The sequence below is a fragment of the Aotus nancymaae genome, unplaced genomic scaffold (assembly GCF_030222135.1).
Source record: "Aotus nancymaae isolate 86718 unplaced genomic scaffold, 86718_ANA_hifiasm-v0.15.2.pri h1tg000014l, whole genome shotgun sequence".
NCBI lineage: Eukaryota > Metazoa > Chordata > Mammalia > Primates > Aotidae > Aotus > Aotus nancymaae.
In genome coordinates, this window is record NW_026988425.1 from 105,247,227 (window position 1) to 105,260,571 (window position 13,345).

At 40.6% G+C, this 13,345-nt stretch overlaps 1 protein-coding gene across 2 annotated transcripts in view; it reads left to right on the forward strand.

The window, feature by feature from the left end:
• Positions 1 to 551: 551 nt before the first annotated feature.
• DCP2 (decapping mRNA 2) overlaps positions 552 to 13,345 on the forward strand; it is a 54,968-nt gene continuing 42,174 nt past the window's right edge. Inside the window, exons 1-2 of one of the 2 annotated variants that reach the window (XM_012470098.2) lie at positions 638 to 787; positions 12,966 to 13,117. In XM_012470098.2, coding sequence (XP_012325521.1) covers positions 735 to 787; positions 12,966 to 13,117 — 205 coding nt within the window. In that variant the 5' untranslated portion in view covers positions 638 to 734. Of the gene's footprint in view, positions 788 to 12,965; positions 13,118 to 13,345 lie in introns of both variants that reach the window. The other variant, XM_064376222.1, reaches the window with a different exon arrangement.

Genomic DNA, 13,345 nt, shown 5'->3' on the forward strand with positions numbered 1-13,345 from the left:
AAAGTCCTTCATACTTGGAACCAGGTGCCTCAGGAAGGACAGAGGTGAGCCACCTCGAAAACAGATACCCTCTCCAGGGGTTTGTAGTTGAAGAGGCACAGCTCTTGTCCTGGAGTTGGTGGGGGCAGCGGTAAGTGCAAGATACTCGGTGACAAGAACCACGAATACACTCTTGTGTTGAACAGGGTCGGCCCTGCAGAGGAACGAGCGACTGCTCAGTCACCACGAGGTCCTTCAGAACATTCCAAAGTCCCGGATGTGTGTTTCGGGGTGTACACTGAAGCCCCGAGCCCTCCAAACTTTCCTAGAAGTGCGCAGGAGGCATGGTGCGCATGCGTAAAACCACCCCAAAGGCGGCGGGAAGTTGGTTTTCTGAGTAGCAACAGAGCAGCTTAAAGACGGATTGGAAGTAGCGGACCAATAAACAAAGGTCTCATTGGCTTAGAGTGCTCAGGCTCACAACTCTTCAGCTTCCCATTGGACCTTTCAAGCGAGCAGGGGCGTGACTCCACTGGCTCCGCCCCGAGCCTTGGCCCAGTATCGGGGTCCAAGGCTGAGGGAGCGGGTCGGAAGTGAGCGGGTCCCGCCCCTTCCCCTTCTCGTCTCCGTTGGAGTTGTCTTCGCTGCGGCTGCCTCGGCTGCTCGCTCTCAGGCGAGCCGGAGTCCTCGTGCAGTACCCTCAGTCCCCGGCCGCGCGGAGCCGGGATGCACTGTTCCTGCTGTGGGTCCTCATCATGGAGACCAAACGGGTGGAGATTCCCGGCAGCGTCCTGGACGATCTCTGCAGGTACCGCGCTGCCCGACCCCCTTTCGCCCCCGCCAGGTTTTCTCAGTTTCGCCGTCCCTCAGAGGCCTCCGGGTCTGCTCCCCCGCCCACGTCCTGGTCCTGGCTTTCCGTCCCCGCCGCTGCTTGCTTTCCGCCGTCGACCCTGCTCTCCGACGACACCGCCCCTCTCTTTCCGTCGCAGCCTCCCTGTTTCTCACGGCCCTCCATCCTTCCCCGCGGAACACCCGGAATTTCCTCATTTTTAAAGTTACTCGACTATTTTGCTTTCCCGCAGGCTCAGCCACTTCGCAGGAGCCTGAGTCTTAGCGTTTTTTCGCCGCCGCCTCCCTCTCCCATTGTTTTTTCTGCTTCTGTGACTTTCCCACACCGTGCAGCCCGCCCCTCCCCACCCCATCTCATTCCCCTGTTCTGAAGGAAGACCCCAGGGTAGTAATTTAAGCCTTAGGATCCCAGGTGCGCGGAGCTGCGCAAGGAGCAATTTTCGGACTTACTCTGACGCCTGCGTGTTGTCTATGGCATTCTCTGTAAATTCCTGTAAGGAATTACTCTCTTCCACATCTCTAGATTTGTCTTCAGGGAAGAGAGGGGAAAAGTCTAGAGCTGCTTTTCTTTTTATCCTTGATTATCCTATTTTAAAGGAAATTATCGCCGCGGGGTTTTAACTCAGGGTATATACTTCATAGAAGTATTTGTCAACTCTGATTTCAGATAGCCAGACACGTGTATGTTACTTAAAAACATTTCTTTTCCGAAGGTAAAATTTGGGGTGCAATGATACCCTGAGTTGTCGCCAAGTGTGTGTGGATTGTGAAGTAAATTTAGATTACAAACGAGTAAAAACTCTGATAACACCTTTTCGCTCACAGTAACTGTATTTATGTTTTAAAAGTCAGGCTTTTAGTAGTTGTATCTCTCCTTCACGCTGTTTTTTTAATGGGAAGGAAAGAACTGCTTTTGTAGAGGTACCCCCCGCCCTGAGACAGTCTCGCTCTGTCGCCCAGGCTGGAGTGCAGTGCAGTGGCGCGATCTCGGTTCACTGCAACCTTCGCCTTCCTGGTTCTAGCAATTCTCTGCCTCAGCCTCCTGAGCAGCAGGAATTACAGGCGCCCGCCACTACGCCCAGCTAATTATTTGTATTTTTAGTGGAGACGGGGTTTCACCATCCTGGCCAGATAGTGTAGGTCTTGAACTCCTGACCTCGTGATCCACCCGCGTCGGCCTCCCAAAGTGCTGGGATTATGGGCGTGAGCCATGGCTCCCGGTCTGGAGTTTCTGCTGTGCGCCAGGCACTACACATGTATTGTTTTATTTAATTCTCAGTTAGCCCTGTTTGGTAGGTGCACTTACTGTATTTCCATCTTCATCTTCGCAGACAGATTCAGAAACTTTGTAATTTACGTAACAAAGTTAGATGGCATTCATCCTAATTGACAAAATCAAGATTTGAAACCTATTCCTTTTTTTTTTTTTTAAACGGTGCCTGTGCTTTTTCTCTCACACCAGGAGGATGTAATAAGTTTAACGTTTACTTCACAGAAGTACATGCAGAGAAGTAAATAGCCTAATTTTACACCTAATAAGAATGGTGGTGTACTTCTTTGGTGATGGTAGATTTATAATTTTTGAATTATGGTAGATTCAAATGAACCACTGAAAAGGCATTTAGTTTCTTGTCCCAAATTTTGTTAAAAAAAAAAAAAAAAGAAATTTGATAGGTGTATGTTGATAAATGATTAGAAGCACATGAACCAATAGTGGGATTATGAGATTGTGATCTTTATTTTTTGTTTCCAAGATTTTTTTTAACGGGTATGCATTTTATAGTTAGAAAAAAATTGAAGATAAGTATTTAGAAAGGTGAGCAGTAATTAGCTGTGGGTTAATAGGGATAAGAGTTGATGTAGAAAAAGGGGAGGTAATCTTACACATTTTACAGACATCAGAGCTAGTGTTCCTACTAGTATTGAGGTTAATTTGCACGTTATCTAGGATTACATCATTTAAAGAAGTGGTGTCAGCTATTATGATTTTGTGTATGGAACCTATTCACAATATAATTATGTTGTGTTTTGTAAACAATATGTTAAACACCTGTCAAGTGTTAAAGATACTTGGTTTCCCAGTGAGTGTGTTTATTATACAAATATTTATGAATGAAGTAACACATTTGTTTCCTTTCAAGAAATTTCTTTTTGCAGTTACTGTTTTTGGCTGTATAAATAAGGATATGATCTATTGAAAAATTAGGGTTAGCTTTAATAATGAAACTAAATAACCATTTCTCAAAACTTCAGGTTTTAAAATAAGTGCGATTTTCAAGTTGCTATTTATAGCTTTAATTAATTGAAAGATTTTTTTTTTTTTTTTTTTTTTTTTTTTGAGACGGAGTCTCGCTCTTGTTACCCAGGCTGGAGTGCAATGGCGCGATCTCGGCTCACCGCAACCTCCGCTTCCTGGGTTCAGGCAATTCTCCTGCCTCAGCCTCCTGAGTAGCTGGGATTACAGGCACGCGCCACCGTGCCCAGCTAATTTTTTTGTATTAGTAGAGACGGGGTTTCACAATGTTGACCAGGATGGTCTCGATCTCTTGACCTCGTGATCCGCCCGCCTCGGCCTCCCAAAGTGCTGGGATTACAGGCGTGAGCCAGTGCGCCTGGCCTGAGTCTTGTCTTTCAGTATTTTAGTGAACAAAAACTGCCTCATAATTTAAAATGTATGTGTAAAGGTAAATCTGCAGCATTTTATGGTGATACTTGTTTTTGATGTACCATGATTTTAACGTTAAAACTCAAATACAGAGTTTTTAAATACTGTTTAAACTAGCTTATTAAAGAATTGAAAAGCATGTTTTTAAAGTAGAAACTGAAAACTACAGTTTAAGTTATTTGCTTCAAAGAAATGCTTGGAATTTTTTTTAAGCCCTTTGAAGAATTGGGTATAGTAAGGCCTAAGGCTACACTAGTGTTAAAAGGAGAAAAGTATTTTCTGGCAACTTGTGTTGCTGCTATTTTGGTGATAGTGTAGGTTAATTAAATAATTTGTGCTCATCTTCAGCTAGCCATTTTAGTGTTGAATTCAACTGGAACATTTTTCTACTAATTGCAATCCTTGGGCTAGTGTTGTATCTGTAGGAACATTGAGAAAATAACATTTTGTGTGATGCAGTTTTGCCATAACAAATTGTAGTTGAAGGCATTTTATTTCAGCTATTAATATATACATGTATGCGTACTTTTAAATCTTTAAAACAGATCAAAAGCATTCACAGAATGACAGCATTAGATGTTTAATTTTCATACATCAACTTTTTCTTTTAAGTCAGCTTTTTACTATTAAAAATATGTAATCATGTGCATGGTTTTGAAAATTAGAGTACAGACAGATTTATAAAATGACAGGCAACAGTCTTAGTTTCTTACCCTACCCTTTTCTATTCCTGTTGAGGCATTGACTTTTTTTGGGGGGTGTGTGTGTGTTCTTCTGGTGGATACCTCAATATTTTAAAATATGCCAGTTTCTTGTTTTAACTTAAGTTATTCAATTGGGGATTTGGTTCAACTTGGTAGATGCTAGGTGAGAGTTCAGTTTACCACACCCACTATTGCCCCCATCCTACTTCTCATATGCCGGTATCAGTATTTAAAATTGTTCCATTGTTTACCTTTCTGATTTTATAATTTTTTTTTTTTTTTTTTTAAGAGATAGGGTCTTACCCCATTGCCCAGGCTGGAGTGCAGTGGCATGATCATAGCTCACTGTAACTTCCAACTTCTGGGCTCAAGCTATCCACTTGGCTTAGCCTCCTGAGGAGCCAGGACTACAGGCATGTACCACCATGCCCAGGTATTAAAAAAAAAAATTTTTTTTTTTTTGTTTTTTGTAGAGCTGGGATCTTTGCCCAGCCTAGTCTCAAATTTACTTATAGCCTGAAGCAATCCTCCTGTCTCAGCCTCCCAAAATGTTGAGATTACAGGTGTGAACTACCATGCTGGCCCCTTTGTGACTTTAATATACTTAAAATTATATTTCTTTTTTTTTTTTAACCAACTTACAGTATTTCTTGAGTCTCTGATAAGGGGAAATGACTAGTGCCTCTTTTTTTGCCTTGTCCATTCCCTCGGCTTCTATCCAGTTTAACTTTCAAAAAATTAAGATTGATAATCTTTATATCCCATTTCGTAAAGTTAAGTCTGTTATATTTTGTACTATTGATTGTAAAAGCTGGACAATAATAATGCAGTGTAAATAGGCACATAGTTTTTACAGTAGAGGCAAGTCTGCAGTGGCTAGTTTCTTTTCCATTGGGGCATAGTCAAGATCCCTTTGTAAGTGTCTTGCAGGATAACTGAATGAATTCGCCTTTCTTCATTCTACAAATTGGTCAAAATGATGCTATCATTTGGTTTTTTCTTTGGGGAAAGAAATATATGCTTTCATTATTATTGCCTGATGCCTTCTAGTTTTCTTTTTTTTTTTTTTTTTTTTGGAAGACAGAGTCTTGCTCTGTTGCCCAGGTTGGGGGCAGTGATGCAGTTTCAGCTCACTGCAACCTATGTCTCCCGGGTTCAAGAGATTCTTCTGCCTCCGCCTCCTGAGTAGCTAGGATTATAGGCCTCTGCCACCTTGCCATTTTTTATATTTTTAGTAGAGACAGAGTTTCACTGTGTGTTGTCCAGTGTGGTGTTGAACTCTGACCTCATGTGATCCACTCACCTTGGCCTCCCAAAGTGCTGGGATTACAGAGGGGAGCCGTTGCTCCTGGCCTCTTCTGGCTATTCTTGAAATCCATTTTGTTGAGGGGGTGGTGGGGCAGTTGGCTTTCTGTTCTAACTTTGGCGTTTTTGCTTCACATTTGGGCTGCGATTCTGTTGTACGTGTACTCCTCTCTCCAACATGTCCAAAGTTTCTAGCTGCTTTTTTTACCCCTTCTCATCTGCTTCCTTATTTTATCCTCATTCATACTTTATACAGAATCCTTTTTTTCCCTTTAGACTGCACTCTTGGGGACCTCCGTCCTCCTAGTCCAGTCTGGACTGGTTGCTCCCTAGACTTGCCAAGCAACTGGCATACTAGAATTTACTTTCACAACTCTCCAAGGTGGTAGTTATTCTTTCTTGAATCTCATGTTTTATCTTTTCTTGGTTTTCATTCTTGTTTTGCTTGTGTACATTTTAAGTTAATTTCTTCTGGGGGTCATTAGGAAGTAAACTGAGTCCTTTAATGTCTGAAATACCTGTTTCTCTTTTCACACTTAGGTTCCCACATGGTCTAGGGTCCAAATTTTGAGTACCAGTGTCTAGGTGATATCCTCAATACTGTTTTCCACTGCTTCTGTTGGTTACAGTAATGATAGTTTTTCCCCCTGCCAAGGGATCTTACTTAGTTATTGTACATTTAAAAAAGGAAAAATGCAGTTGTTCTGAAAAAGGAATAGTCTCTTCTAAATTTCTTTTAGGATAATAATTCAACCTTTCGACCCTCACCCCCGTTTTCTTATGGTTCCTCAATTAGGTTTTTGTCAGGGTTAGTTAAAATTTTTTTTTTCTTGTCATGCTTCAAATTTCCCTTAGATGGTAGGTGATTTTTGGTTGCCTTTTTATATTAATGATGAGACAGTTGAGGGGTTTATTCATTAATAGGCTTCTTTATGTGAGTAGGGAGCTGGCTCTTAAACTTGAGGGTTTTTCATTTTTTTTTAATAAAAATAAAGCAGACTTTAAAAGATAAAGGTGGTGGTTGTCAGTTTTGGTTTATCAAGTTGGGCTCAAGTGTTTCACAGGTCTTAAATGCCATCACATGGACTGGCATGCCAAGGGCATTCTGAATGCCAATTACAGATTGAAGTTCTTTGAAAAACCAAGATGTTACCAAAAACTGGTGGAGTTTGGGTTTCTCTTAAAGTCAGACTAATACACTTCTTAAATAGAGTAAATAGATTACTTGGTTCTGGAAGTTAAAACACTATGCTGAGTAATTCCCCTCCCTTTCTCCACAAGTCCCTAAAGCAGTATTACAGTTGCAGCTGCCAGTTAAAATTTCAACATTCCAGCAGAGCAGGACTGAGGAGAATGGGAAAAAATGAAAAGCAAAATTAATGTAATTAATATAGGGAGCTTTAAAAATATATATATATATATGGGGTCTTGCATTGTTGACCAGGCTGGATTTGAACTCCTGGGCTTGAGTAGCTGGAATTTTAGGCATGTACTGTCATGCCTGGTAAGGCAATATAGGAACATAAAGACTCATAGTAGGATTGACTTATGAGACCTTCGAGTACTGAAGGATGTGAGTTTCCAAGTACATATCGTCTATGGAATGACAGTGCTGTGGATCAAAAATAGACACTGCAGAATTTCACAACATTGGGGACAGAAGGAAGATGTTAGAAGCATCCAGACTGAAAAAAAAAGTCATATACAACGCATTAAGAACCTGAATGGCTTTTGTCCTTGGCATGAATTAGAAGCAGAAAGAAAAAAATTAAATGGCTTCAGTCTTCTCAGTATCAAAATTGGAAGTTGAAATGAGAGAGCATTGTTGAAAATTCTGAAAGAAAATCATTTCCAACTTAGAATTCTTTACCCAAATTATCAAATATGAGGATAAAGACATTTTCAGATGTACAGTATCTCAATATTTATCTCCCCTTTGCATCCTTCCTCCACAAGATATGTGAGGATGTACTTCATAAAAACAAAGAAGTAAATTAGGGAGGACGAAGAGAAAAATAAAAGAAACATGACCTCTTTAGGATAAATGCCTAGGGAACTATAGGATGCTAGTGAAAGGGCAGCGTAGTGGTGACAGATGTGTAGCAGGTGTAGAGGACAACTGGTTTAGGCTAGAACAGATCATAAGACTAAAAGTCTTCAAGATGAAACTGATGGATCTGAATTGTGAAAAAAAATCACATGGAGATGGTTATATCCAAAAAGGAGCCAGGTGGGCTTAAGGAGTTAGACCCCAGTCACATACACATTCAGATGGAGTTTCACCTGCTGAACTGGGCCAAAGTGTAAAACTAGGTGCATTTGATTTGAGCTGTATATACTGGGCCTGATCAACCTCCTGGAGAGATAACGATGCCCAACTACAATGATCATTGACTATAGACATCCTAAGCTGACAACTAGCCATCATTAATCATGGACTGTGCTAAAACTTGCCAAATATGTAAATTTACAGTAGCCCTTAAAAGCTCTGCCTAACCTTGGCTGGATGGAACATGGTTTAGCTGCTTGCTAGATTTATGTCTCCTATATTGCAATTCCTAAAAACCGGATTAAGATGCCTTTTCTTTCATTTGCTACTCCAGTGTTGTTTTTATTTCTTAATTAAAAAAAAAATATATATATATATATATATTTTGAGACAGTGTTTCACTGTCGCCCAGGCTGGAGTGTGGTGACATGATCATAGCCCACTGCAGCCTTGAACACCTGGGCTCAAGTGATCTTCCTGCCTTAGCCTCCCCGGTAGCTAGGACTACAGATGCATGCCACCATGCCTGGCTAATTTTTAAATTCTTTTGTTGAGATGGTTCTCTTGTAATTGGAGAAAAATATTCTTATTCCTTAGAGTTTTAGACTGTGGGTCCCCATTGCTACCACCTTTGTAACTGTGATGGGATTGCTTAGGGGCTGTGGTGTGATAGAATGGAGAAAAAGGAAATTTTTGCCACTGTCTCCTGAGTGTTAGTCTCACTATGTTGCCCACACTGGTCGCAGACTCCTTGCCTCAAGTAATCCTCCTGTCTTGGCCTCCCAAGTGTTGGGATTATAGGCATGAGCCACCTTGCACAGCTTATTTCTCATTACTTAACAGAATTAACACCCTGAGAAAGATGTGTAGGAAACTAGTGGAAGATTGAATTAGTGACAAGTATAGAGAAAATGAAGCAAAGGCAGTGACAACAGTTACTAATTATGAGGAAAACAAGGGATTGTGCAGGAAAATAATCAGGTTTGCCTTCACATGCTTTGTTGTGAATTGCATTTCAGTCATTGCAATGTAAAGGCTGAATTTTTTTTTTTTTTAGACGGAGTCTTGCTCTGTCACCAGGCTGGAGTGCAGTGGTGTGATCTTAGCTCACTGTAAACTACCCACATCCGGGTTCAAGCGATTCTCCTGCCTCAGCCTCCCAAGTAGTTGGGACTATAGGCATGCACCACCAAGCCCAGCTAATTTTTGTATTTTTAGGAGAGATGGAGTTTCACCATGTTGGCCAGGATGGTCTTGATCTCTTGACCTTTGATCCACTGGCCTCAGCCTCCTGCTGGGATTACAGGCATGAGCGACCATACCTGGCTAAGGCTGAATTTTCATCTAACTCAGTAATTATCAGCTGGGAGTGATTTTGCTCCCCTCAGGGAGTATTTGACAGTACCTGGAGATATTTTTGGGTCACAACTTGGTGGGCAGTACTGTTGACATTTAATGGGTGGAGGTTGGGGATGTTGCCAAACATCCTACAATGCTCAGGACAACTCCTTTTAACATAGGATTATGTGTTCCAGAGTGTCAACAGCGCCAGAGTTTAGAAACTAGCAAAAACTATAATTTTGTTGGGAGAATGTAAAGATGAGAAAGGTATATGGGATGGAAGTGGGCATAGAGTTAATTCCTCATCTTTCATAGTGGAAGTCTGTAGAAAATGTTCCAAAAACGAAAAAATAGCTTTTTTTTGGGAGACATGGAGATACATTAAATACAATTAGATAAAAGAGGGCTAGTTTTTGCAGTGATGTTTTCCTGTGTGTGCCATGCAGTGGCCAGTATGTGATTTGGGCAGTGGTTTATATTGTAGTTTAGTTCTCAAAAGACTATGATCTGTTTATAGTCGAATTAGCATGTGTAGCTCAGGGTTGAGCCCCAAAGTCATAAACGATTTTATGGGCTTGTTTTCCTGAGCTGCTGTCTCTCTCTCTCCTATCTGCCTTGTGTTTCTTAGGTCTCCAGGGCTCTCTGTTGGTTCCATGGCCAGAAAACCACTCTTAGAGTGCCAGTATCTGGGATCAAGCAGCTAGAGGACAGACAGAAAAAGAACCAGTGGTTGGCCTTACTGTTGGGAACACACAGCTCTTGTAATTGGAGAAGAATATTCTTACTCCTTAGAGTTTTAGACTATGGTCTAAAACTGGTACAACCTTTCTAACTGTGATGGGATTGCTTAGGGGGTGGGGTGTGAGAGAATGAAGTAAAGGAAAGAGAAATTTTCACCACTGTCTCCTGAGTGTTAGAAGACCCCATTAGACTCCCTTCCTGATCCTTGAGACAGAACTAGAGGGCTTCTAGGGCACTCTCTGCAGATGCCCACTTCTAAATCCTAATCCAGGCCAAAGGGTGGGAAAATGGTAAATTTACTTTGAATGCTGGTCTTCTCCAGTTATCCTACTTTTCAGGATTCTCAAATAGCTGTTCCATGCATTGTGTCCGGGTTTTATGGCTGCATTTTATGGGAAGGACAGAGTAATGTGTGCTTACTCCATCTTATCAGGAAGAGGACTCTCTGTAAGCATTTAGAAGATAAACTATATCACTCAGCATGTGTTAGACAATTTGCTAGACTATGGGAGTAAATTATGCAAGGATACAGTATTACTATCTCAGTGAACTAATTTGGAAGGGTTTGTGGATGATAGTAAAAATCAGATAATTACTGTAATGGAGTGGGAGACTGAGAGTATATAAGTCTGTTCAGGGTAGTCTGGTATACCTACATAAAATAAATAATGTTTGTGGGAGCTAAGCTATGAGGATGCAATGGCATAAGAATCATATAATGTGGCCGGGCACCGTGGCTCACGCCTGTAATCCCAGCACTTTGGGAGGCCAAGGCGGGTGGATCACGAGGTCAGGAGATGGAGACCATCCTGACTGACACAGTCTCTACTAAAAATATAAAACCCTGTCTCTACTAAAAATACAAAAAATTAGCCGAGCGTGGTGGCACTTGCCTGTAGTTCCAGCTACTTGGGAGGCTGAGGCAGGAGAATCACTTGAACCCAGGAAGTGGAGGTTGCAGTAAGCTAAGATCGCACCATTGCACTACAGCCTGGGTGACAGAGCGAGGCTCTGTCTCAAAAAAGAAAAAAAAAAAATGTAATGGACTTTGGGGACTCTGGAAACAAGGGTGGGAGGGAGATGAAGGATTAAAAAAACCTGCATGTTGGGTACAGTGTATACTGTTTGGGTGATGGGTGCACCAGAATCTCAAAAATAACCATTAAATAACTTATCTATGTAACCAAAAACCACCTGTTCCCTAAAATCTATTGAAATACAATAAAATAAAAATAAAGGTCGGGGGTGGTGGCCAGCACTTTGGGAGGCTGAGTCGAGTGGGTCACTTGAGGTCGGGAGTTTGAGACCAGCCTGACCAACATGGAGAAACCCCATCTCTACAAAAAATACAAAATTAGCTGGGTGTGGTGGCACATGCCTCTAATTCCAGCTACTGGGGAGGCTGAAGCAGGATAATTGCTTGAACCTGGGAGGCGGAGGTTGCAGTGAGCAGAGATCACACCATTACACTCCAGCCTGGGTGACAGAGCGAGACTCTGTCTCCAAAAATAAATACATGAATAAATTAAAATTAAAAAGGAGATAATGTTTGTAAATCTCAAAGGGATGATTAGGAGTTTGCTAGATGGGCAAGAGAAGAGAGTAGATAGAGCATACGGGTGGCAACTTACGATAATTCTGAGAATTAGCTGTCCCTGGGTATAAAGAACATCAGAGTCATAAAAGAGGTTACACGTGGGCAGGGACCACATCCCAAATGCCATATAACAGAATTTAAGTTTTTATGTCTTAGATAATGCCGTAAGAGTGACGTGTTACATTTTTTGTTTTTAGTGTATATGCAGGCTAAGCTCCTTTTCCCCATGGTTGTTCTGTATCGAGATGATTACTGTACATACAGCCCTGTCGTTCATTTCCTATTAAAATGTTACATTTATTTTATAATTTAAAAGACATTTTTGAGATTTGATTTGAAACTTGTAAACAGCTAACAATTATTTAGTGTGTTAGTGATGAAACAAGTAGTCAAATTGATTGGTACTATTTAAAAATATATATTTTTTGAGATAGAGTCTTGCTCTGTCACTAGGCTGGAGTGCAGTGGTGCTATATCGGCTCACTGCCACCTCCACCTCTTGTGGGTTCAAGTGATTCCCCTGCCCCAGCCTCCCAAGTAGCTGGGACTACAGGTGTGTGCTATCACGCCTGGCTAATTTTTAGTAGAGACAGGGTTTCACCTTGTTGGCCAAGATGGTCTTGATCTCCTAACCTCGTGATCCACCTGCCTCAGCCTCCCAATGTGCTGGGATTATAGGCATGAGCCACCATGCATGGCCATTATTTTTAATTTTAAAAAATAACTCTAAAAACCAGTGGACTTGAATCTGTCTCTAACGGTTACTGGGAAAAGGGATTACCAAAAATGCTTAACAGTGGAAAAAGTAATTGATAACTGCTTAATGAATGTTGTAAATTGATTAATTTTAACTTGTATGTTTCATAATAAAGGGGTTTATTATCTTAATTACATATGCTACATGGAATATACTGTGTATATTTATATGTAAAAGAAATATGTCTTTTCCTCCTTTCCTCATTGTACATGGAAAAGACAATTTAGGGTTTTTCAAAATGGGTTTTCAAAAATGAATATATTTGAAAGTTAAGAGGCTCTGCAGATGAGGCTCTTTGGGAAGTCTAGTGTATTAATGAGCAACAGAATATTGGTTTTTTATCCAGTATTTCTTGGTAATATTTTAAATGTGAAGATTATGTAGTAGCAAACATTTTAAAATGTAGTTTTATAAATATATTTACTTGTGTTCTTGGAAATGTTGCCAGACATGAGAGGAAGTGGAGTTTTTGTTGCTCACTTTTGTTAGTGAGCTCTTAAGCTTATCTCTGTATTTGTGAACAGAGGGTCCACAGATTCAGAACAAATTGTATTAAAAGTGAGATACATTTAGTGTCTTCTCTCTAAGACTCATCTTCCCCATAGTAATTTTCCTCAAATATTAATCGCTTCCTTGAACAGTACTGCTCTTGGTCCCTTTTTTAAGTTGGTGGGTCAGGTGTGAAGCACTTAAATAGGTTAAGATAAATTGTTAATAGTTTGTAAATGTAATTTTTGTATGTGTTTTGTTTTTGACAGCCGATTTATTTTGCATATTCCCAGCGAGGAAAGAGACAATGCAATCCGAGTGTGTTTTCAGATTGAACTTGCCCATTGGTTTTACTTGGATTTCTACATGCAGAACACACCAGGATTACCTCAGTGTGGGATAAGAGACTTTGCTAAAGCTGATATCCTTTTTATTACTATAATGACTGTCTTTCTTGTTAGTAAGATATTTTAGCAAAATTTCCTTTTGCTTGTCTTTTCAGATTTTAAAACTATTAGAGAAAAACATACTTGATTGCTAAAAATTGTCAAACATAAACAGTTAACACAATTTAATAATCTTTTATACAGAGGACTCCTTGAAATGTACACTGATTACATTTAATTTGTTTTTTTTTTTTTTTTTTATG